Here is a 26,356-nt window from a genome sequence, read left to right as displayed (position 1 = left end):
AAAGAAATGTAAAAATAAAATTACTGACCGGATCCCCAAGTAAAAATACAGGTAAAAAAACAAAAACAAATGCAGTCATCCCATTTTAGGATTGGTAAGCCGCAATATATTACAGTTTTGCTTTTGATTTTATATACGCTTTAATTTCTTATTTTGACATCTATGAATTTAAATTGACACAAAAATCATATTTTTTTAATAGAATTCAGTGCCTTGAAAAAGTATTCATACCCCTTGAAGTTTTCCACATTTTGTCATGTTACAACCAAAAATGTAAATGTATTTTGTTGGGAATTTATGTGATAGACCAACACAAAGTGGCACATGATTGTACAGTGGAAGCAAAATGATAAATGGTTTTCAAACTTTTTTTTACAAATAAATATGTGAAAAGTGTGGCGTGCATTTGTATTTAACTCCCTTGACCAGGGATCTCAAATTCGCGGCCCTCCAACTGTAGAGAAACTACAAGTCCCATGAGGCATTGCAAGGCTGACAGTTACAAGCATTACTCCTACCTGCAGAGGAATGATGGGACTTGTAGTTCCGCAACAGCTGGAGGGCCCCCTGCTTTAGACCCCATACACACTATTAGATCTAATAGTGTGTATGGGGTCTTACTCAGATACCCCTAACTAAAATCTAGTGGAACCAATTGCCTTCAGAAGTCACCTAATTAGTAAATAGAGTCCACCTGTGTGAAGTGTAATCTCAGTATACATACAGCTGTTCTGTGAAGCCCTCTGCGTTTTGTTAAAGAGCCTTAGTTAACAAACAGCATCATGAAGGCCAAGGAACACACCAGACAGGTCAGGCATAAGGGTTTGGAGAAGCAGGGTTAGGTTATAAAAAAAAAATTCCAAGCTTTGAACATCTCATGGAGCACTGTTCAATCCATTGTCCGAAAATGGAAAGAGTATGGGACAACTGCAAACCTACCAAGACATGGCCGTCCACCTAAACTGACAGGCCGGGCAAGGAGAGCATTAATCAGAGAAGCAGCCAAGTGGCCCATGGTAACTCTGGAGGAGCTGTAGAGATCCACAGCTCAGGTGGGAGAATCTGTCCACAGGACAACTATTATGCCCCATACACACGGTCGGACTTTCCGATGGAAAATGTGCGATCGGATCTTGTTGTCAGAAAATCCGATCATGTGTGGGCTCCATCTGACTTTTTCCGTTGGAATTTACGACACAAATTTTGAGAGCAGGATCTAACATTTTCTGACAACAAAATCCGATCGTTTAAATTCCGATCGTGTGTACACAATTCCGACGGACTAAGTGCCACGCATGCTCAGGATAAATTATGAGACAAAAGCTATTGGCTACTGCCCTCTTTACAGTCCCGTCGTACGTGTTGTACGTCACCTCGTTCTGAATGATCGGATCTTCCGACAACTTTGTGCAACCGTGTGTATGCAAGACACTTTGGGCCAAAATATATATAAAGAATATAAAAAAATGTATCTTCCGTAACCCTCAGAAACCATTTAAAGCCCATAGCACCTAAACCAATTTCACCTTAGGCCCTGTTCACACCTGAGTGATTTTCTGCTTGAGGCTGGGTTCACACTGCTGCGGGGGGAGATCCGGATGTGATTCGCACCGCAAATCACATCCGATCTCCGTAGCGATGCGAGTTCAGCCATACAGATAGTATGGCTGAATTCGCATCGCTCCCGCAGCAAACTCGCACGGGACCCTTTTTTTGGTCCGCAACAGAATCGGATCGCATGGGGGTTCACACCATGCGATCCGATTCCTGTGCGAGTCGGCAGATCGCACTGCGATATGCGGACGGATCTGGGGGTGTCATTAACATATCATTGACACTCCCAGCCGTCCGCATAGGGCAGTGTGAACTGCCGGCGGGAGTAATGCGATGCGGGAAAACGCTGCGGATTCGCGGCGTTCCCGCATCGCAGCGGTGTGAACCTGGCCTAAAGCTTGAAGCTCTAAAACAGGGATATGCAATTAGCGGACCTCCAGCTGTTGCAGAACTACAAGTCCCATGAGGCATAGCAAGACTCTGACAGCCACGAGCATGACACCCAGATGCAGAGGCATGATGGGACTTGTAGTTTTGCAACAGCTGGAGGTCCGCTAATTGCATATCCCTGCTCTAAAACATTCAACGAGCCAAATCCCATTCATTTCAATGGCCCTTGTTTACATATGAGTGTTCTGTTGCCTGAAGCAAAACACCTGCCGCTCTGAAAAGTACATGAGCTTCTTTTTTTTTTTCTAGATTACAAGCGATTTCGGCCACATAGACTTCAGTAAAACTTGAGCGTTTTACAAGCATTTTGTCGCTCGTTTTCTGCTCTAATAACAGTTTCCACCCCTAATTCCCTCCCCTCGCCTTCCCCTAGGGCTTTCTATTGGCTAAACAAAAATGCCCGATGCTGTAAAATGCTTGTAATATGCTTCTAAAAACGCTTTAAAAACACTTGTAAAAAGCTGCAAAAAACGCTTAAAAAAAAAAAACACCAGTAAATCGCTGCGAGCTCAGGTGTGAATGGAGAATGAGTTAGAGTATCCCCGCGCTATCATAAAGGGCAGGTGGTGCGAATGGAGCCTTACTAATTCACTCCAAAATGGCAACATTTCTCCAGATTTTCACAGAAATTTGGGATAATTAAGACTTTTAATTTCACTAATCTAAAATATATAAATGTATCTAATATATTATATTTTATGAAATATATAAAAAAAAAAAATCAAAAATCAAGGTTTTGTTTTTTTCACTTTGACTTTTTTGCCATAGGAATGATTTACGGATTTACTCCCTCACATTATGTTAATGTTGACTGAGCTTATAGAGCCATTATGAATACAGATACTCACTTAAGAATGCATGAAGTATGCTGATATGGGCTGTCATCCAGATGCTTCTACTAAGCCTCATCCAGTGTGATCAGGAGGCTATCTGTGTAATATCACAGATGAAGGAGTGGCGGATGAAAAGCTCCATGCAGAGTAAAATCCCAGTTATAAGAGTGTGTAGGCCTGCTGTCGCTGCCAAATACATCTACTCAATTAAACCTCTAAATGACTGAAACTGGTTGGTTTCAGTCATTACTTTTCCTTCCCTTTTATATTTTTTTATATTTATTTTGTTTTTTATTCTTTATTTTTATATTTAGTTTTTTTACTTTATTCCTATCAGATGAACCGCATACACTGTATTTACCATTCTTCCAATATAAGCATTATTTGACACATTCTGTATAATAACCTCTTGTCTGTACAAATTATCCAGAAAACAATAAAAATTATGGGAAAAAAACTCTAAATGAAAGCATTTGGATATGTAACTGCCAAGACAGCGCTCAATACCTAATGAGGCCACCAATTGATTTGGTAAATGGTAACAGCTGACACCGCAACAGGAAAAACTGTAAATATCTGGATTCTCCATCACTTCCTATCCCAGTGACATTGGTCACCAGGACATGTAATAGTGGGAAATGTCGGAGACGGAGAGCAATAAAATCCTGAAAAAGGATCTTAAAGTTCTTCTAAAGGAACAAAAAAAAAAAAGATAAATATGTTATACTTACCTGCTCTGTGTAATGGTTTTGCACAGACCAGCCCTAAGCCCCCATTTTTTTGGGTCCCCCGCTGGCAGTCCTGGCTCCTCCCCCCTCTCAAGTGCCCCCAGTAGCAAGCCTCTTGCTATGGGGTCACTCGAGCAGGCTCGCTCTTACGCCAAGCTCTGTGTGTCCATTCACAGGCAGACCTTTCATTTATCCACCCATCATCCATTGTGCTTTTCATTGTGGGAAGTGATAGTGAAAGCCTCTCTTTGAATGGAGGGGGGCAGAAAGGGTGGGTATAGTCAGCATTTTTTGACAGGTCCAGCCACTCCTATTAAAGCAGAACAGAAGGCTTAATTTCCAACAGTCCTGCACTGGCATCGGCTGGTCCTTGGGCCTCTTGATTGCCAGAATGGCACAGGCAGGCAAATGGGCGTACCTGTATGCCCCTTTAAATTTGCCGCCTATCGGGCATGTGAGCACATGCCGCGGGAGGGTGCCCAAAGGTCCCGGGAACTCGATATTTGCCGGCGGCCCGTGATTGCATTGTGGAGAGGTAGAATGGGGAGATGCCTATATAAACAAGGCATTTCCCTGTTCTGCCTAGTGACATGACATTTGCCGCCTATCGGGCACGTGAGCGCATGCCGCGGGAGGGTGCCCACAGGTCCCGGGAACTCGATGTTTGCCGGCAGGAATCTACTGCTCCCTATCATCAGGAGCAGCTGTCAAGTCAGTGGAAGCCCCCCCCCCACAGTTAGAATCACTCCCTAGGACACACTTAACCCCTTGATCGCTCCCAAACCCCTTCCCTACCAGTGTCATTTACACAGTACAGGAAAAACCCACTTTTAAGTACACAATGGGGTTCATTTACTAAAGCTGAAAAGTGCAAAATCAGGCTCACTTCTGCATAGAAACCAATGAGCTTCCAGGTTTTATTACCAAAGCTTAATTGAACAAGCTGGGGTTAGAAGCTCATTGGTTTCTATGCAGAAGTGAGCCTGATTTTGTACTTTCCAGCTTTAGTAAATAAACCCCATTGTGTACTCTAAAGTGGGGTATGCCTGTAATCAGTGCATTTTTATAGCACTGATCGCTGTATAAATGACAATGGTCCCAAAATGGTGTCAAAAGTGTCCGATGTGTCCGCCATAATGTCGCAGTCACGATAAAAATCATAGATCGCCGTCATTACTAATAAAAAAAATTATAACAAAAATGCTATACATCTATCCCCTAGTTTGTAGATGCTATAACTTTTGTGCAAACCAATCAATAAACGCTTATTGCGATTTTTTTTTTTTGCCAAAAATATGTAGAAGAATACATATCGGCCTAAACTGAGAAAAAAATATTTTTTATATATTTTTTGGGGATATTTATTATAGCAAAAAGTAAAAAATATAGCTTTTTTTTCACAATTGTCGCTCTTTTTATGTTTATAGCGCAAAAAATAAAAACTGCAGGGGTGATCAAATACCACCAAAAGAAAGCTCTATTTGTGGGAAAAAAAGGACGTCAATTTTGTTTGGGTGCAAGGTCGCACGACTGCGCAATTGTCAGTTAAAGCGACGCAGTGCCGAATCGCAAACTGCTCTGGTCAAGAAGGGGGTAAAATCTTCCGGGGCTGAAGTGGTTAAGCTTTAACAGATTCTGCTTTTTCTACACTGTTTTCTGCCTTGGCTCAATAATAATGCATCTCTTTAGCAAACAAAACAGGGCGTACTGTTTAAATATTCACAAAGACACATCGTGTTCCTTTTAACAAAATGGGTTTATTAAAGATGCATCCCTGCATGTCTTAATCCTTATCTATCCCTATCAGAATCCCCATCCCTCATGTAAGGGATTGGAATTGTTCCGTCAGATAAAGTTTTCAAAGAGGTGTGCCGCCACCGCGCTGCTTTTCTACAAGAATACATCAAAAAGCAGCCCACACACCTTGCCATTCACAGCAGGCCAGCTTCTAATGAATACAAAAAGTCTGCTCTGGCTGCAGGATCCCGGCTTCCTGTTTAATTAACTATGATTCAATCCAATGTGGCAGCTCCTGGCCTAATAACCATGCAGCATTCAGAAATTACAGTTGCAGGTATGCAAAGAATGTTATCTTATTCAACAAATAACATCGGACTAACGCTCAAATCATAACCTGTCACATTTTCGCTGAATCTGCCTTCTGAGTGATGTCTCATTTGGACATCAGTATAGCAGTTCTCACCGACTTCCTCCTAGAAAACAGCCTCCTGTGTCATTTGTTGACTGCGGCGTTACATAAATAGCCCAATGTAATCAGAAGTGTGTAATATTACAGGAAATTCCTGAGCAGCACAGTGTTATGTGCCTGTCATTGTACAGAAAATGAAATGCTGTACATGACGTGGGTGGGGAAGACAAGAAATGGATTCGAAATGTTCAGCTACGCAGGTTTTAGTTGATTTCGGAAAGGTGTTATTAAAGGGAAACTAATGATCCGGGGTCAATGTTCTTTTCTTTTTTATTCTTTTAGAGTTTATGCATTTTTATACAGGTGTGTGTGTGTGTGTGTGTGTGTGTGTGTGTATATATATATATATATATATATATATATATATATATATATATATAGGGTCCCCGACTTACAAATGGCTGACCTACTAACATCTCCTACTTACGAACCGGCGCTGCGGGGACCCTCTGCCATATTGCACAGACATCGGCCGTTCTGCGCATGTGCAGCCAGACGGATCCTCAGAAAATGATGGAAAACATTGGAAATGTCCGTAATTTGCCACTCATGCGCAGAGCGCCATTTGACGGGACATCGGAAATGTCTGTAATTGTCATTCTGCACGTGCGCAGCCGACTTACGAACATTTACGAATTACAAATGGGAGGACAGTCCTTAACGGGTTTGTAACCTGGGGACCCCCTGTATATATATATATATATATATATATATTTATATTTATTTATTATTATACACAATTTATATGGCACCAACAGTTTATGCAGTTAATTACAGTACAGTTATATATATATATATATATATATATATATATATATATATATATATATATATATTGGACCAATATAATATAATCACATACAATATGTCACCTAGCACATACAATTATTATTATTATTCAGGATTTATATAGTGGCAGCAATTTACGCAGTACTTTACAATATAAAAATATAATTATTATTATTATTATTATTATTATACACAATTTATATGGCACCAACAGTTTACGCAGCACTTTACAATGTATGGGGGGGGGGGGAGACAACACAATTACAGTACAGTAATATATATATATATATTGGACCAATATAATATAATCATACACAGTATGTCACCTAGCACATACAATTATTATTATTATTCAGGATTTATATAGTGCCAGCAATTTACGCAGCGCTTTACAATATAAAAATATAATTATTATTATTATACACAATTTATATGGCACCAACAGTTTACACAGCGCTTTACAATGTATGGGGGGTGGGGGGCAACACAATTACAGTATAGTAATATATATATTGGACCAATATAATATAATCATATACAGTATGTCACCTAGCACATACAATTATTATTATTATTATTGTTATTCAGGATTTATATAGTGCCAGCAATTTACGCAGCGCTTTACAATATAAAAAGGAGACAATACAGTTACAATACAATGACATACAAGAGGATTAACAGGGCCCTGCTCAGAAGAGCATACGATCTAATAGGGTGGGGCAGGTGGTACAAAAAGGTTATAACTGTGGGGAATGAGCTGATGGAAGTGTTAGGAGATTAGTTGGAGACGTGATAGGCTTCCCTGAAGAGATGAGTTTTCAGGGATCGCCTGAAGGTAGCAAGAGTAGGGGATAGCCAGACCAGTGGAGGTAGCGAGTTCCAGAGGATGGGAGAGGCTCTGGAGAAATCCTGGAGACAAGCATGGGAGGAGGAGACGAGAGAGCTTGAGAGTAGGAGGTCTTGAGAAGAGCGGAGGGGACGATTTTGGTGATATTTGGAGACAAGATTGGTGATGTAGCTCGGGGCAGAGTTGTGAATGGCTTTGTATGTTGTACAGTGTCTTGAAAAAGTATTCATACCACTTGAAATTTTCCACATTTTGTCATGTTACAACCAAAATGTTAAATGTATTTTATTAGGGTTTTATGTGATCGACCAACACAATGTGGCACATAACTGTGAAGTGGAAGGAAAATGATAAATGCTTTTCAAAATAAAAAAAAAACTGAAAAGTATGGCGGCATTTGTATTCAGCATTTCTGAGTCTATACTTTGTAGAACCACCTTTTGCTGCAATTACAGCTGCAAGTCTTTTTGGGGATGTCTCTACCAGCTTTGCACATCTGGAGAGAGACATTTTTGTACATTCTTCTTTGCAAAATATCCCAAGCTCTGTCAGATTGGATGGAGAGTGTCTGCGAACAGCAAGTTTCAAGTTTTGCCACAGATTCTCCATTGAATTTAGGTCTGAACTTTGACTGGGCCAATCTAACATATGAATATGCTTTGCTCTAAACCATTCCATTGTAGCTCTGGCTGTATGTTTAGGGTCGTTTATCCTGCTGGAAGGTGAATCCTCGCCCCAGTCTCAAGTCTTTTGCAGACTCTAACAGGTTTTCTTCTAAAGCCCCATACACACTATCAGTTTTGGTGCTGAGTTTTTCTTTCAGATTTACAAAAACCATATAATATGAGGTCAAACCTTAGGAGTTTCAATTTGTATGGAATCAGGCAGGCCCTTGCACTACATGGTTTTGGTAAACCTGAAGGAAAAAATCAGCAGAAAATCTGATAGTGTGTATGGGGCATAAGATGGCCTTGTATTTGGCTCCATCCATCTTCCCATCAACTTTGACCAGCTTCCCTGTCCCTGCTGAAGAAAAGCCTCCCCACAACATGATGCTGCCACCACCATGTTTCACAGTAGGGGTGGTGTGTTCAGGGTGATGTACAGTGTTAGTTTTCCACCACACATAGCATTTTGCTTTTGGGCCAAAAAGTTCACCTTCTCCCCCACATGGCTTCTCACAAACTGCAAACAGGACTTCTTATGGCATTTCTTTCAACAATGGCTTTCTTCTTGCCACTCTTCCATAAAGGCCAGATTTGTGGAGTGCACAGCTAATAGTTGTCCGGTGGACAGATTCTCCCACCTGAGCTGTGGATCTCTGCAGCTCCTCCAGAGTTACCATGGGCCACTTGGCTGCTTCTCTGATTAATGCTCTCCTTGCCCGGCCTGTCAGTTTAGGTGGACGGACATTTCCTGGTAAGTTTAGAGAGCTCCATGAGATGTTCAAAGCTTGGGATAATTTTTTATAACCGAACCCTGCTTTAAACTCTTCCTCAACTTTATCCCTGACCTGTCTGGTGTGTTCCTTGCCCTTCATGGGGCTGTTTGTTCACTAAGGTTCTCAAACCTCAGAGGGCTTCACAGAACAGCTGTATTTATAGTGTGATTTAATTACACACAGATGGACTCTATTTACTAATTAGGTGACTTCTAAAGGCAATTGGTTCCACTAGATTTTAATTAGGTGTACCAGAGTAAAGGGGGCTGAATACAAATGCACGCCACAATTTTCAGATATTTCTTTGTAAAAAAACATTGAAAAACATTTATTATTTTCCTTCCAATTCATAATTATGTGCCACTTTGTGTTGGTCTATCATATAAAATCCCAATAAAATAAATGAATGATTTTGGTTGTAAAATGACAAAATGTGAAACATTTCAAGGGGTATGAATACTTTTTCAAGGTACTGCCCCAGCACCAGAATTTACATAACTGTGTCCTCTTTTAGCCAGAATTTCAGTCCAGGAGGTTAATAGTGACCCTGGATGATGCCTAAATAAAGATTTCTCCATCATCCTGGACAGAAGAGCAGATGAAGTTGTTGGCACTTGGCAGTGAGAAGTATGAAATTCCTGGAAGTCTTAACCTGAAAACATACTGAGGTTGATTTGCTTGAGAGTGCAAAATCTGGTGCAGTTCTCCATAGAAACCAATCAGCTTCCAGGTTTTTGTTTGTCAAAGCTTAATTGAATAAGTTAAAGCTGGCTACCATGCGCAGCTGCACTAGAGTTTGCATTCTCCAGTTTTAGTAAATCAACCCCAATGTATATCTGATGCTAGGTCCAATTCAACTGACTTGATTAAACTTGGATAAAATCTGATTGGTTACTGTGACCTTCTTAGCACTGTCCTTATTAAATAAGCCAGCGACTAGTATATGATACACCATCCTGATATTGGAGCCCAGTCATAATACAGCCTGAACATTACTTTCTTAGGTATACGGACTGATTGAATGAAGTGTGCCATCTGGTGGCCAGATACAGTAATATTCTTTAAAAGCCGTAAGAAAGAACTTTTAGGGTTTACAAATGAACAGGAATTCTCTCTTTATATGTCATACATAATGAATGGTGCATTTTAAGTGTGGTGCATTATATCCGAGGAGGACTTTTGCTACCTGTGTGGACATTTTAAGAAAAAAAAGCAGATATGTAAAGGGCCTCTAGCTAATATACTAATGATTTATTTAGTTATTATTAATTATGCTGGAAAAAAGAAATAAAAAATCCTGGCCTTTTAATAGTTTAACCTCAGTGGGTATAAGTAATCTCTATGAGTTACTTGCAATTTTGCTGCAGCTTAAAGCCCAACTCCAGGAGACTTAAAAGTTATCCCTTGCATTGGGGCTGCACCCTTATTGTACAGATTGGGGACATAGAAAAGAAGATACAATGGAACCTTGGTTAACGAGTAACATGATTAACGAGCGTTTTGAAAGACGAGCAACTTTTTTTAAAAATTCTGACTAGGTTTGCAAGTGTTGTCTAGCAAATCGAGCAGAATTCAAGCTAATGGGGTGTCCAATATGGCATTTGGCCAGAGGTGCGGGGGCGCCGGTGACACTCGGAATGGTTCGGAAAAACTCGTAATAACTTGGAAATACTCGGAAACATTCAGAAATACTCCATTCCCGAGTGTTTCCGAGCATTTCCGAGGCTTTCTGAGTTCAGCCGAGCTGTCCCCAACTAATTCCGAGGTTCTCCAGCGCCCCCCTCACCTTTGGCCACATGTGGTATTGCATGCTTTGGATTATAAGCATTCTCCTGGAACGGATTATGCTCGTAATCCAAGGTTCCACTGTATACTCATTTGATCCACCGTTCCTCTGATCCCTACAGCATCTTCTCCTCCATGCACCACGGATCTAAGGTCCTGAAGTCATCAAGACTAATGAAGAGTCCATAGCCCTACATTGGAGGTGATGATGTTGAGGGACAGTCCACCGCCAGAGCATGGGGGAGCTGAGGATAAGGTAAGTTAAAGTACAAAATCTCTCTCCTAGACTGAATGAGCAATTAGCTCTTGCAGTGCAGGTGCAACCACATCTTCATGCAGGCAGTCCCATTCATGTCCATTAGGATGGAGAGGATGCACAGACACAGCTGCTGTGTCCCAATATGACAGCCGTGTGGCTGTAGATGTGTGTGCGTGTCGCCAAAAACCATAATGTCTGCATTAAGGGACACGCATCCACGCAGCTGTCAAATTGGGTCCATCGGTTTTGTCCGTCCAGCTGCTGCATCCCAATAGACATGAATGGGATTGCCTGCACACAGACGCACGGAACACCTCTGCATACTACCCGGGCAAAGATGGCCCTTTGCAGGGATGTACAGATACAGTGGTTATAGAAAAGAATCACCCCCTTTAAAATAATCACATTCACATATTATTTGGCCAAATAATTACATTTTAGTCACATCTGACCACCATAAACGCACCTTGAAGATTCTGAGGCCACATGGAAAAAGGTGTTGTGGTCAGATGAGACTAAAATGTAATTATTTGTCCTCAAAACCAAACGATATGTCTGGTGGAAAATACATATCACCATCCAAATAACACCATTCCTACAGTAAAGCAAGGAGGTGGTAATATCCTGTTATGGGGGGTGATAATATCCTGTTATGGGGGGTGGTAATATTATGTTATGGGGAGGTAGTAATATCCTGTTATGGGGAGGTAGTAATATCCTGTTATGGGGGTGGTAATATCCTCTTATGGGGAGGTGGTAATACCTTGTTATGGTAGGTGGTAATATCCTTTTGGGGGGGTGATAATATCCTGTTATGGGGGGTGGTAATATCATGTTATGGGGGTGGTAATATCATGTTATGGGGGGTGGTAATATAATGTTATGTGGGGTGGTAATATCCTGTTATGGGGGGTGGTAATATCCTGTTATGGGGAGGTGATAATATCCTGTTATGGGGAGGTGATAATATCCTGTTATGGGGAGGTGGTAAAATCCTGTTATGGGGGGTGGTGGTAATATCCTGTTATGGGGGGGGGGGGGTGGTAATATCCTTTTATGGGGGTGGTAATATCATGTTATGGGGGGTGGTAATATCCTGTTATGGGGGGTGGTGGTAATATCCTGTTATGGGGGGGGGGTGGTAATATCCTTTTATGGGGGTGGTAATATCATGTTATGGGGGGTGGTAATATCCTGTTATGGGGGGGGGTGGTAATATCCTTTTATGGGGGTGGTAATATCATGTTATGGGGGGTGGTAATATCCTGTTATGGGGGTGTTTCTCTTAAGCAGGGATTGGAGCATTTGTCAGGATAGAAGGAAATGGATGGGGCAAAATACATCATATTTTTGAGGAAAATCTGCTACCCTCTGCCAGAAAGTTGTCAATGGGAAGAAAGTTTAGCATCCAACATGATAATGACCCAAAGCACACAGCAAAAATGACCACACATTGGTGGAAGGAGAAAAGGGTGAATGTCCTTGCACGGCCTGGTTAGAGCCCAGACTTAAATCCCATTGAAAATCTGTGGAAAAATTTGAAGACTGCAGTCCACAAATGGTCACCATCAAATGTAACTGAACTTGAGCAGTTCTGCAAAGAAGAAAGGGGAAATATTGCCAAGTCTAGATGTGCAAAGTTAGTAGAGACAAATCCCAACATACTAAAGGCTGTAATTAAAGCAAAAGGGGGTTCAACAAAATACTGACATAAGGGGGTGATCCTTTTTTCAACTCAGTGATTCTGTTTTTGATTATTTTTTTATTTTGTTCCTGACATGTTGGTGTTATATCTTTCACTTGGATGTTATAAGTTGCACTAGTAAATACAGCTGGATAAAACAAAAACTGTGTCTGTCTTCATTTCAGGCTGTAAAGCAGCAACATGTGATTATTGTAAAGGGGGTGATTGTTTTCTATGCCCACTGTGGGTGAAGCTTATATTGTGCTAAAGGGTTTAAAGCAGAACTCCAGTTTTGTAAATCATTTTCAAAAGAAAGTGTATCCAAGGCCAAAATCAATAAAAACATCTATATATTCAGACACCAGATATAAAGTCCAGGCCTGCTGACAACCAATCAACTTCTGAGCGATAATAAAAGATTTATTTGGCTCACAAAACAGCGATAAGCCTAATTGAGCTTTATAAATAAAAGGCACTTCAGGAATGTGCGAATCTTAGAACTCTCAGCATGAAGTTACACAAGAGTTCTCATTATTGGTCGGTTCTTCATCCGTGACAAGAGCGCCCTCGTCTGGAGGATTCCCATCATTAGTGAATGATAAAGCCTGAGTCTTACCTAGAGATCGCTCTTTCGTCTGATTGGTGGATCTGACGACGGGGAGGCTGGCCCTTGTCCGGCTGCCTCTGATAAAAGGCAATGTGGATTCCCCTTCGAACATGGCGTCTCCTGAGTCAAGCAATGGTTCAGAAAGGTGTTCAGCCGGATCTCCCAGGCTTGGCTGAGGGCTGGAGGACAGCTTTGGGCTTTTTGTCTGGAAAATAAATGAAAACAACACAAAGTTACATTATAGAGAAAAAATTCTAAACTTTTCTTGAGTTCTGTACTTAATTACAACAAAGCAGTGTGTATGCTATGGCCCACAACTATTTACAATATGAGCGACCCACACCTGTGTACAATATGAGCAGCGCACACCTGTGTACAATATGAGCAGCGCACACCTGTGTACAATATGAGCAGCGCACACCTGTGTACAATATGAGCGACCCACACCTGTGTACAACATGAGCGACCCACACCTGTGTACAATATGAGCAGCGCACACCTGTGTACAATATGAGCAGCGCACACCTGTGTACAATATGAGCGACCCACACCTGTGTACAATATGAGCAGCGCACACCTGTGTACAATATGAGCAGCGCACACCTGTGTACAATATGAGCGACCCACACCTGTGTACAACATGAGCGACCCACACCTGTGTACAATATGAGCAGCGCACACCTGTGTACAATATGAGCAGCGCACACCTGTGTACAATATGAGCGACCCACACCTGTGTACAACATGAGCGACCCACACCTGTGTACAATATGAGCAGCGCACACCTGTGTACAATATGAGCAGCGCACACCTGTGTACAATATGAGCGACCCACACCTGTGTACAACATGAGCGACCCACACCTGTGTACAATATGAGCGACCCACACCTGTGTACAATATGAGCAGCGCACACCTGTGTACAATATGAGCAGCGCACACCTGTGTACAATATGAGCGACCCACACCTGTGTACAACATGAGCGACCCACACCTGTGTACAATATGAGCAGCGCACACCTGTGTACAATATGAGCAGCGCACACCTGTGTACAATATGAGCGACCCACACCTGTGTACAACATGAGCGACCCACACCTGTGTACAATATGAGCGACCCACACCTGTGTACAATATGAGCGACCCACACCTGTGTACAATATGAGCGACCCACACCTGTGTACAGTATGAGCGACCCACACCTGTGTATAGTATGAGCGACCCACACCTGTGTACAATATGAGCGACCCACACCTGTGTACAATATGAGCGACCCACACCTGTGTACAATATGAGCGACCCACACCTGTGTACAATATGAGCAGCGCACACCTGTGTACAATATGAGTGACCCACACCTGTGTACAATATGAGCGACCCACACCTGTGTACAATATGAGCGACCCACACCTGTGTACAATATGAGCGACCCACACCTGTGTACAATATGAGCAGCCCACACCTGTGTACAATATGAGCGACCCACACCTGTGTACAATATGAGCGACCCACACCTGTGTACAATATGAGCGACCCACACCTGTGTACAATATGAGCGACCCACACCTGTGTACAATATGAGCAGCGCACACCTGTGTACAATATGAGCGACCCACACCTGTGTATAGTATGAGCGACCCACACCTGTGTACAATATGAGCGACCCACACCTGTGTACAGTATGAGCGACCCACACCTGTGTACAATATGAGCGACCCACACCTGTGTACAGTATGAGCGACCCACACCTGTGTACAATATGAGCAGCCCACACCTGTGTACAATATGAGCGACCCACACCTGTGTACTGTATGAGCGACCCACACCTGTGTATAGTATGAGCGACCCACACCTGTGTACAGTATGAGCGACCCACACCTGTGTACAATATGAGCGACCCACACCTGTGTACAATATGAGCGACCCACACCTGTGTACAATATGAGCAGCCCACACCTGTGTACAATGAGCAGCCCACACCTGTGTACAATATGAGCGACCCACACCTGTGTACAATATGAGCGACCCACACCTGTGTACAATATGAGCAACCCACACCTGTGTACAATATGAGCAGTCCACACCTGTGTACAATATGAGCGACCTATACCTGTGTACAATATGAGCGACCCACACCTGTGTACAATATGAGCAGCCCACACCTGTGTACAATATGAGCGACCCACACCTGTGTACAATATGAGCAGCCCACACCTGTGTACAATATGAGCAGCCCACACCTGTGTACAATATGAGCAGCCCACACCTGTGTACAATATGAGCGACCCACACCTGTGTACAGTGAGCAGCCCACACTTGTGTACAATATGAGCAGCCCACACCTGTGTACAATATGAGCAGCCCACACCTATGGACACTGAGCAGCCCACACCTGTGTACAATATGAACAGCCAACACCTATGCACACTGAGCAGCCCACACCTGTGTACAATAAGCAGCCCACACCTGTGTACAATGAGCAGCCCACACCTGTGTACAATATGCAGCCCAAACCTGTGAACAATGAGCAGTCCACACCTATGGACACTGAGCAGCCCACACCTGTATACAATAAGGGAACCTTACACCTGTGCACACTGAGCAGCCCAAACCTGTGTACAATGAGTGGCCTACACCTGTCCACACTGAGTGGCCCACACCTATGGGCACTGAGCAGCCCAGACCTGTGCACACTGAGCAGCCCACACCTGTGCACACTGAGCAGCCCACACCTGTGTACAATGAGCAGCCCACACCTGTGTACAATGTGCAGTCCACACCTGTGTACAATGTGCAGTCCACACCTGTGTACAATGTGCAGTCCACACCTGTGTATAATGAGCAGCCCACACCTGTGTACAATAAGCAGCCCACACCTGTGAACACTGAGCAGTCCACACATGTGCACACTGAGCAGCCCACACCTGTGTATAATGAGCAGCCCACACCTGTGTACAATAAGCAGCCCACACATGTGCACACTGAGCAGCCCACACCTGTGTATAATGAGCAGCCCACACCTGTGTACAATAAGCAGCCCACACCTGTGCACACTGAGCAGCCCACACCTGAGTACACTGAACGGAACCCAAACCTGTGTACACTAAGCAACCCATACCTGTATACACTGAGCGGCCCACACCTGTTTACACTAAGCCACTTCTCTACCACCTTCCAAAAGCTGATACACAGTGGACTGCTTTTCAGAGGGCGGGAAGCAGCATTGCAAGTCTGAAAGAAGCCTAACACACTTCCTGTCTAATGCTGGCCATACACTATATGAAAAATCAGGCAAACCCAATTTCGAAAAACAAACGTTCGGCCGCGAGCACAAACAATGCTGCCATCATGTAATGACCGATAAATCGTTCAGTGGACATAAATAAATACATTTTATGTTAGTTTCTTTACATATACCTAGTGCAGACAGGTTGGACGGAAACACATTAACCTTTCAATTTATCGTTCATTCAGCAGAAAATTTCCAAACTTGTCCTTCGTTTTTTTCGGCTCAAAAACGTCCAAACGATTATCGATTTTGTGCCCATTAACTGGCCGAAAAAACGAATGAACGGTCTAATGACAGAATTTCAGCCGATTTTTCGTATAGTGTATGGCCAGCATTAGAGTGACATCAGTCACACACTGCATTGTATCTATTTATGGAGAAGCAGTGTAATCACCATAGGACAGGACTTGTTACATGACTACAGAAACCACCCTTCCTCATCACAAAATAACATAGGAGGTGGGGTGTTCTGTAGTTTGAAGAGGTAAACTGGGAAGGGCCTATACCACAGCTTGAGATAATATTGCAGGAAGTCTTGAGTTCACTGGATTTCTGGCAGTTATTTATTTTCTATACTAAAACCCTTTTAATGGTAAAGCTAGCAGACCAAAAGGGAACAAATAAGGGAAGTTCATGGTTAGGGTGCACATACACTGTAACAAAGATGGAATCGCACTTTAATGCAGCGCACAACATGGCGCCCCCCCCAGCTGTGACAGATGAGTGAGTGACAGATCCCCAGAATATTTCGCAACAATGACTGTGATTACCGCCGCATTGTTTAACCAGATGAATTATGTTACTAAAGATATTTCTATGTCTTGGATTCTAAGAATACTTTTGATTTTATTAGATACATTTTCATTAGCGGAGCGCGCTGCCTTCCAACCATTGCCGGCTTCTGTTGCTGCTATTAAATGATAATTATATGACAGAAATAACCAGCGCTGAAAGGGACCATCTGGAGGTCACGTCTGTGTCATGTCGCTCGTGCAATATTAGGTGTAATCTGGTTCCCCGCTGTGAAATCGGCTGCTCATACTCACTCTGCAATTAACAGGGACCTCATCCAAAGCCAGGAATATTTTGCTCCAATATAGTGACATAAAAATGGTTCAGGAAATTTGCCCGGTGTGCTGAGCAATGTTTCTGAGCAGCGTCTCCATTGAAGTCTATTGAACCAAAAAAGCAAAAAAAAAAAAAAGCAGCGTTTTGCGGTTTAAAAAAGTCCCTGATCCTCTCCAAAAACGCAGAGGCACAAAAATGCATTGATGTGAATGTGTTCCATAGGAACCCATATTAAAAAACATGTCCTGCGTTTCTGCAAAAAGCATGAAAAAACGCATTGGTGTGAATAGAGCCTTAGGCCAGGGGTCTCAAACTGGCGGCCCTCCAGCTGTTGCAAAACTACAAGTCCCATGAGGCATTGCAAGGCTGACAGTTACAAGCATGGCTCCCACAGGGCAGAGGCATGATGGGCTTTGTCGTTTGGCAACAGCTGGGGAAGACCACCAGTTTGAGACCCCTGCCTTAGGCAGTTCTCCCAGAATGGTGTCCCCATGTCAAGATTTTCCTTTGCCTCATATTCTGGTGACAACTCTAACATTTTGGGTTTCCCCTCCATTCCTTTTAAGAGACCATGGTCAGCAGTATGAATAGAGGGGTGAATCTACCCAATGGGGAAGGGACATAGACAGTAATTAAAAACTTGAACCTTTCCTGCTCCATCCAAAGCTTAAAAAAAGTTTTGCCCAGAGGTACACTTTAATGGTTGTCCTCATACATAGACAAGCGTGTCAATCAAAATGTTTCAAAAGAAAGCCTGCACAGCTGTAATTATAATTCAAAGCATATCTAAAAATATCTAAAAGAACAAAGGCAGACATGTTTGTAGTCCAGACATTATGGCAACTTTACGGTATCTAAAGAAGAGCAGCACTGTCACATTAAAGCGGGGTTCCACCCTAAAGTGGAACTTCCGCTCATCGGAACCCTCACCCCCCTCCGGTGTCACATTTGGTACCTTTCAGGGGGGAGGGGGGTGCAGATACCTGTCTAAGACAGGTATTTGCACCCACTTCCGGGCATAGACTCCCACGGGAGTCTATGCTGTTTCCTGTCCCGCCACGTGTCTGCTGGGACAGAGACAGCGCGGACCATTCCTAGTGCGCTGCACGACTTGCGCATGTTCAATAGGGAACCGGAAAGTGAAGCCGCAACGCTTCACTTCCTGATTCCCTCACCTAGAATGGAGGCGGCAGCAGCCGAGACCCGAGCGATCAATCGGACTCAGCTGCCGACATCGCTGGACCCTGGGACAGGTGAGTGTCCATTTATTAAAAGTCAGCAGCTGTAGTATTTATAGCTGCTGGCTTTTAATATTTTTTTTGTAGGTGGAAGCCCTCTTTAACCACTTGCTTACTGGGCACTTAAACCCCCCTCAGTCCCAGACCAATTTTCAGCTTTCAGCGCTGATGCACTTTGAGTGACAATTGCGCGGTCATACAACACTGTACCCAAATGAAATTTTTATCATTTTTTTCCCACAAATAGAGCTTTCTTTTGGTGGTATTTAGTTACAGCTCGGAGTTTTATTTTTTGCTAAACAAACAAAAAAAGATGCAAAAAAAAAAATCATGTTTTAATAGTTTGTTATAAAATTTTGCAAACGGGTCATTTTTCTCCTTCATTGAAGTGCGCTGATTAGGCGGCACTGATAGGCTGCATCGGTGGGCACTGATGGGCTGCATTGGTGGGCACTGATGGGCTGCATTGGTGGGCACTGATAGGCTGCACTGGTGGGCACTGATAGGCATAGTTAAGGCGGCACTAATAGGCACAGATAAGGCGGCACCGATGGGCACAGATAAGGCGGCACTGATGGGCAAAGATGGGCACAGATAAGATGGCACGGATGGGTGGCACGGATAAGTGGCACGGATGGGTGGCACGGATGGGCACTGATAGGTACCACAGATAGATGGAACTGATGGGCACTGATAGGTGGCACTGATAGGTGGCTCTGATAGGTGGCACTGCTGGGCACTGATGGGCGGCACTGCTGGGCACTGATGGGCGGCACTGCTGAGCACTGATGGGCGGCACTGGGGTTAAGCACCTTTGAGGCAGATTGGGTGGCACTGTGGGTGGCACTGTGGGTGGCACTGTGGGGTGGCACTGTGGGTGGCACTGTGGGTGGCACTGTGGGTGGCACTGTGGGCACTATGGGCACTGACAGGGGGCACTGACGGGGGGCACTTACTTTTTCTTTTATTTTACTTCAGGATGGCACTGCGGGAGGCAGGTGGGCACAGGCAGGTGGCAGGTGGTCCCTTGTATTGATGGCCGTGATCGGGACTGATGTCCCGATCACGGCCGCCGGTGATCGGCTTTTTTTTTCTCTCCTCGCGCTGTCAGCGCGAGGAGGAATAATAGCCGATTACCGGCTCCGTTCTATCACATGATCAGCTGTCATTGGCTGACAGCTGATCACGTGATAAGGGGTCAGGATCGACCCCTTACACGGATCGGTGATCAGGCGAGCCTCACGGACTCGCCGATCACAGAGCGCGCCGCGCGCGCCCCTCAGGGGGCGCGCAGGCCGCTCGTAACCAGGACTACGTCAATAGACGTAGTCCCGGAAATGTAGGTCCGCGCTAATGCCGTCATTTGGCAATAGCGCGGATCTGAAGTGGTTAAAGTGGAAATAAACTGTATCTGAGCACCAGAAACTGAAAATGCGAGTTTGCAGGTAAAAAAATGTACATTTATTTTATTTTTTTCTGGAGCCTGTAAAGCCTTTAAGTCATTTTAATTATTCAGAGCAAACTCACCCATCCATCCATGTCTCCATTCTTTATTTAGTCGAGAATAGGGATGAGCCGAACACACCCCGATTGGGTTCGCACCAGAACCTTCGATTGGACCTACAATTCGTACGAACTTTAGAACCCTATTAAAGTCTATGGGACTCGAACGTTCGACATCAAAAGTGCTAATTTTAAAGGCTAATATGCAAGATATGCAACAGAACAACATCAGCAATAAGGGGTATCTTCAGGTGTATACTGTGCAGGAAGCACACAACACCAACTGTAACAGTGATAGATTCCCAAGCAAAAACACACTGTCCCTGCCTATCTTGCTCTTTCCCTGCACACCAACACACTACACAAGGCTGTATATAGTGTGGGGTGTGTACTTAACCCCCCTGAGCTATAATTGGGCACAGGCATCCTGCCTGTGGCCAATTATGGCTTGCCTCGCTGCCGGCGATGTGATTGGCCAAGCATGCGGTGTCACAGTGCATGCTTGGCCAATCATGAGCCAGCAATACACTTTGATGGCGTAGTGCATTGTGGGCCGTTTGTGCCACACGAATTTGGTGCGAACGGTCCACAAAGTTCTGAATTCGCCGAACAGGTGAACGCCCTGTGTTCGAGTCGAACATGCGTTCCAGACAAACACCGAGCTCATCCCTAGTCGAGAAGTTGAAATTGCTTTGAAAAACAACCCCCTAGCATTTCTAGCTGTGGCCATCTTGAGTAAGGGCAGATGATTCATGCAGCATTTACTTCCTGGAACCCAACTGCCCTTAACTCAGGCATTCAGGTAGGAGAAAGCCCCTCCTCCAGGAGAAAAAAAAATGCCATGAAGACTGCTGGGATGAATTACATCATTTTGGCCTAGGCCCGAAACCTTTAAGCAACTGAAGAAATGTAAGAAAACATTTTAAAACAGATAAATAAAATATATTTTCCTATCTATTTACTAATGCTAGCAGAATACAGACACAGATTAACCGGTTCCCGACCAGCGCACGACGATGTACGTCGACAGAATGGCACGGGCAGGCATATTGGCGTACAGGTACGTCCAATCTTCAATGCCGCCCTGCGCTGGTCGGGACCCCCGTGAGTCCGGTCGCGGGACCCGCGGACTCGATCGCTGCGGGCATCCCCGCGATCGTCTCACGGGACGGCTGAATGGAGGAAATGCCGTGTAAACAGCATTTCTCCATTCTGCCTAGCAACTAGTGACGCTGATCTCTGCTCCATGTGATTGGAGCAGAGATCAGTGTTCACTAAATGAAAGCCCAACCCCCCCACAGTTAGTAACACACCCCTAGGAACACTTAACCCCTACACTGCCACCCACTGGTTAACCCCTTCACTGCCAGTGTCATTTACACAGGAATCACTGCATTTATATAGCAGTGATTACTGTATAAATGACAATGGTCCCAAAAATGTGTCAAAAATGTCCGATGGGTCCCCCACAATGTCGCAGTCACAATAAAAATCGCTGATCGCCGCCATTACTAGTAAAAAAAAAAAATAATAAAAAATTATTAATAAAAATGCTATAAAACTATCCCTATTTTGTAAACGCTATAACTTTTGCGCAAACCAATCAATAATCGCTTATTGCGATTTTTTTTTACCAAAAATATGTAGAAGAATACGTATCGGCCTAAACTGAGGGAAACATTTTTTTTATATATTTTTGGGGGATATTTATTATAACAAAAAGTAAAAAATAATGCGTTTTTTTCAAAATTGTCGCTCTATTTTTGTTTATAGCGCAAAAAATAAAAACCGCAGGGGTGATCAAATACCACCAAAAGAAAGCTCTATTTGTGGGAAAAAAAGGACGTCAATTTTGTTTGGGAGCCATGTCGCACGACCGCGCAATTGTCAGTTAAAGCGACGCAGTGCCGAATCGCAAAAAGTGGTCTGGTCTTTGACCAGCAAAATGTTCCGGTCTGTAAGTGGTTAAGAATTGTCAATGTTGATTTGTTAAATTGAGTTTAGTTCGGCTTTACACTTCTCGCTCCTGATTTGGACAAATTCTGTGCTACAACCTGTGCTGCACCTAAATCAGGGTTATTGGCCTTCACTCCTCTATTGTATCGATGGAGAGAGTCATGGCTGCCACACTATCGGGACCACAAACATGTCTCCCTTCCTTCATCTCCATTAGGGATGAGCTCAAGCATGTTCAGTTGCTCTTCCAAACGCATGTGGCTGAGCCTGCTGAGAAGATGTCACCTGTAATGGCCCAATCATCTAATGTGGGGGCATCCCCCCTCCCCAGCTGCACATATAAAGAAGAATGTATACATGCAGCTGCAGGAAGCCCACAGATGATTGGCCTGTTACAGGTGACAGCTTCCCGGCGGGCTCGGCCACCTGGGTTCAGAACAAGCCTAGCTCATTTCTAATCTCCATTGCAAGGTGGATTGATGGGACAAAATAGTTTGTCATGTTACAACCAAAAATGTAAATGTATTTTGTTGGGATTTTATGTGATAGACCAACATGCTATTAGGTGACTTCTGAAGGCTGTTGGTTACACTAGATTCTAGTGAGGGATATCAGAGTAAAGAGGGCTGAATACAAAAACACACCACACTTTTCAGATACCTTTCACCCTACTGAACCGCAATTTAACGTGTATTACAATATGTTGTATATGAACATTGCCATTTCTTTTCCATGGCACCCCAATGGCCCAAATACATGTTTAATACATGCCTCTTAGTGCATGTATTAAACAGACGGGTGTCACTTTGCCCATGCAGAATAAAGTGGAGACAAAAAGCACCACTCCAGGTCAGTCCACATACAGAGGGTGGTGGCCCAGCTTGTATCTGTATAGCATATAATAAGAACGCTCTGGATGGCCACCCTCCAATTTCCAACTTTATTGATGCAGAAAATCCATAAAACGGCAAATAAGAGCAACAGTGAGAGCAATAGACTTTGGATGCTCTCACAGTCTCTTCCCCTCACTGTTGCTGTGATTTGCCGGTTTATGGATATTCTACATTAATAAAGATGGAAATTGGAGCGTGGTCATCTGAAGCTTTCTTGTTTTTTGCTATAGAGATACAAGCTGGGCCGCCACCCTGTGTGTGTGGGAGACAGATCATTTTGCACCGACCAGGGATGGTTCTTCATTTATCTCCTCTCTATCCTGCATGGGCAAAGTGACAGTGTCTCTTAAATACAGGCACTATATGCAGGATAAAGTGAGGTTGTCTCTGCAAAGCCAACCCCTGATCCCCTTATACTCACCGTACCTGGACTCCCTTTCTGCTCTTTCCACAGAGAATACAATACCTGACATTTTCAGGTATGGAGGAACGTGTGATTTGCCCCCCACTTGGCCAATAACTAAGCCCAAGCACTATATAATGAAAATAATACCACAGGAATGCCCTCCAAACCTCCAAACCTGTGTGAGTCGGATCAGAATGTAAATAGACGGGTGCAAGACAGACAGGATAAGCTTGTCAGGCTCTAGTAGACTTCAACTAAATGGTGTCCGTCTACACACAGAAACCAACTCCCTGTTGCATAAATATGAATGGGATGGGTAAAAGATGACTTCAGTGCCTGTTCTCCACCTGTAGAAAATTCCACTGATGCGTTTCGCCATATTTTTGGGGCTTGATCATGGAGGCCCCTACAATTAAGTCCCCGAAAAGGGCAAAATGCATCTGAGGAGTTTTGTACAGGTGGAGAACAGGTGCTGAAGCCATTTTTTACCCATCCCATTCATATTTATGCAACAGGGAGTTGGTGTCTGTGTGTAGATGGCCACCATTTAGTTGAAGTTTACTAGAGCCTGACAAGCCGATCCTGTCTATCTTGCACCAGTCTATTCACATTCTGATCAAACTGACACAGGTTTGGAGGGCATTTTGAGAAGTACTATTTTCATTGTTTAGTTGAACACCATTTAGTTGAAGTCTACTAGAGCCTGATAAGCCCAAGCACTGTCACATGAATGGGAGAGTGATGTCACTGCTCCCCCAGGTCACTGCCACCACCAACCTAAGCACTGGCGGCAGAGGAGAAGGCGCTGGGAGGAAGTACATGTAAGGCACGAATAAGGGGTCAAGGTATGCCCTTTCCACTACCCATTTGGGCTGTATGATGAGGTCTTTTTAAAGCACACCAGGGTTCTGGACACCATGATAATAACACTATGGATAGGTAATCTGGGGAATATAAAATTGCCTCCTGGGGAATCAAGAAGAATTTTTTTTTTCACCACTGGAGCAAATTTGACCATGCTTTATCATAGCTCCCAACTGTCCCTGATTTTGAGGGACTGTCCCCGATTTGGAACAATGTCCCTCCATCCCTCCTTCCTCCTCATTAGTCCCTTATTTTGGTCTGATCTACATAGTTGTGTATAAAATGAACTTTTTATCTATCAAAAAGTGTTTCCCAGTGCAAAACCTTTCATCCAATTTCAAAGTTGCTGCATTTGTAAATTCCAAATTCCAATATAAAGGAATAGTTGTGGTAAAAAAAAAAGGACTTGTGGGTTTAACCAGTCTTGTTTTTTTGTACAATTCTCCTTTAAGGGGGCGTGGCAAGGGGCGTGTCCTACGCCTGCATACTTTTGCTGATAGGTGTCCCTCATTCCCATCTCAAAAAGTTGGGAGGTATGCTTTATTGTATTTTTTTGCCTTCCTCTGGATCAACTGTAAGTATCAGGCCGCGTACACACGGGCAGACTGTCTGCCCAACTAAGTCCGTCAGACAATCCGACAGACAGTCCGTCCTACTTTCGAATGAACGGACTTGACCACACACGATGAACAGACAGTCCGCCGAAAGCTTGCGCGATGACGTGTACAGCACGTACGACGGGACTAGAAATACGACGTCCAATACACTGCAATGCAACCTTTCGCCGTGTAAATCCTTTCTGAGCATGCGCCATACTTAGTCCGTCGAACTAGCCTACTCACGAGCGGACTGTCCGCTGAAACCAAGTTTGGACGGACAATATTACGGAAATTCCGAAAGACTTAGTCCGCCAGACTGTCCGCCGAAAAAGTCAGCTGAAGCCCACACACGAGCGGATTGTCCGCTGAAACACGTTTCAGCGGACCAAGTCCGTCAGACAGTCCGCCCGTGTGTACGCGGCCTAAGATGTGCGTATGAAGGTTTTCTTTTTTTTTTTTTTTTGTTGGTTGAACTAGATGGACTTGTGTCTTTTTTTTAACCTATGTTGGCATAAAATGAGACAGGTAAGTTTTTGGCCCATCAACACAAAATGAGGGCCTACTGAAAATGAACATGCATACTTAACACAATGCATACCAATGGCAAAAAAATGCATGGCAACATGGGCACAAAATTATGCGCAAATTGCCCAAGAGTCCTTAAAATTTTCTAAAACCCAGTCGCCTCAGCAACGCAAAAAAACAGAGCATGCTGACAACTCAAACACTACAGACTTTTCTACTAGTGAAATGGCTTTTGTGTTAATGCATGCAAATGGTCCTCATTTATTGTCATCCTTGTTAGCTGGAACAAACACACTGCATAGCTACACGCAGTTAGAGCTAAACACTGCAGACTTTGGAAAAAAAAGTAAAAAAAAAAAACAACACAAAAAAAAAGAGGAATAATGTACTAACTCTCCGAGAGGATTCAATTTTCATCAAGTACCTTTGAATGTCAAGTTCTGAATAGAGGGAGGCCAGCATACACTGTGCAGCCTGTGGATGGAGAAAAGAGACAAAAGACAACAGAAAGAGGCAATTTGTAGCTGAAAATAAAATGATCTGCTCCGCCTATTTATCCCTGTCATTATCTCCCCCACAATAGGCCACAATAAAGAGGGGTGTCGCTAAGTGTCAATATGGATTAAAAATATTGAACCAACCCCAGATAAAGACAGATTACAAAACACAACAATATCAACTTCCATTGTAATTCAATATGACAGGATGCTAGGAGGTTAAAACCTACCAGGACTATTGTTGGAGGAATTTACCAGCTGGCAGTTTGCAATGTGTTGGTGCTTTTATTTATCAGAGTGGTGCTTGAAATGCTACACAAAGCGATAATGTGT

At 43.7% G+C, this 26,356-nt stretch overlaps 1 protein-coding gene across 11 annotated transcripts in view; it reads right to left on the bottom strand.

Moving 5' to 3' along the window:
• Window positions 1–26,356, bottom strand: part of KIAA1217 (KIAA1217 ortholog) — a 954,123-nt gene that overhangs the window by 255,632 nt on the left and 672,135 nt on the right. For 8 of the 11 annotated variants that reach the window (XM_077490971.1, XM_077490980.1, XM_077490973.1 and 5 more), the window contains exons 3-4: window positions 25,920–26,000; window positions 13,196–13,391 (exon numbers count right to left, since the gene is read on the bottom strand). In XM_077490971.1, the coding sequence (XP_077347097.1) occupies window positions 13,196–13,391; window positions 25,920–26,000 (277 nt within the window). The remainder of the gene's footprint in view (window positions 1–13,195; window positions 13,392–25,919; window positions 26,001–26,356) is intronic. The other 3 variants (XM_077490968.1, XM_077490976.1, XM_077490975.1) reach the window with 1 other exon arrangement.

Source organism: Lithobates pipiens, unplaced genomic scaffold, assembly GCF_037356315.1.
Source record: "Lithobates pipiens isolate NorthernLeopardFrog02 unplaced genomic scaffold, aLitPip1_a1.2 Scaffold_19, whole genome shotgun sequence".
Lineage (NCBI taxonomy): Eukaryota > Metazoa > Chordata > Amphibia > Anura > Ranidae > Lithobates > Lithobates pipiens.
This window is presented reverse-complemented; position numbering and strand designations above follow the sequence as displayed.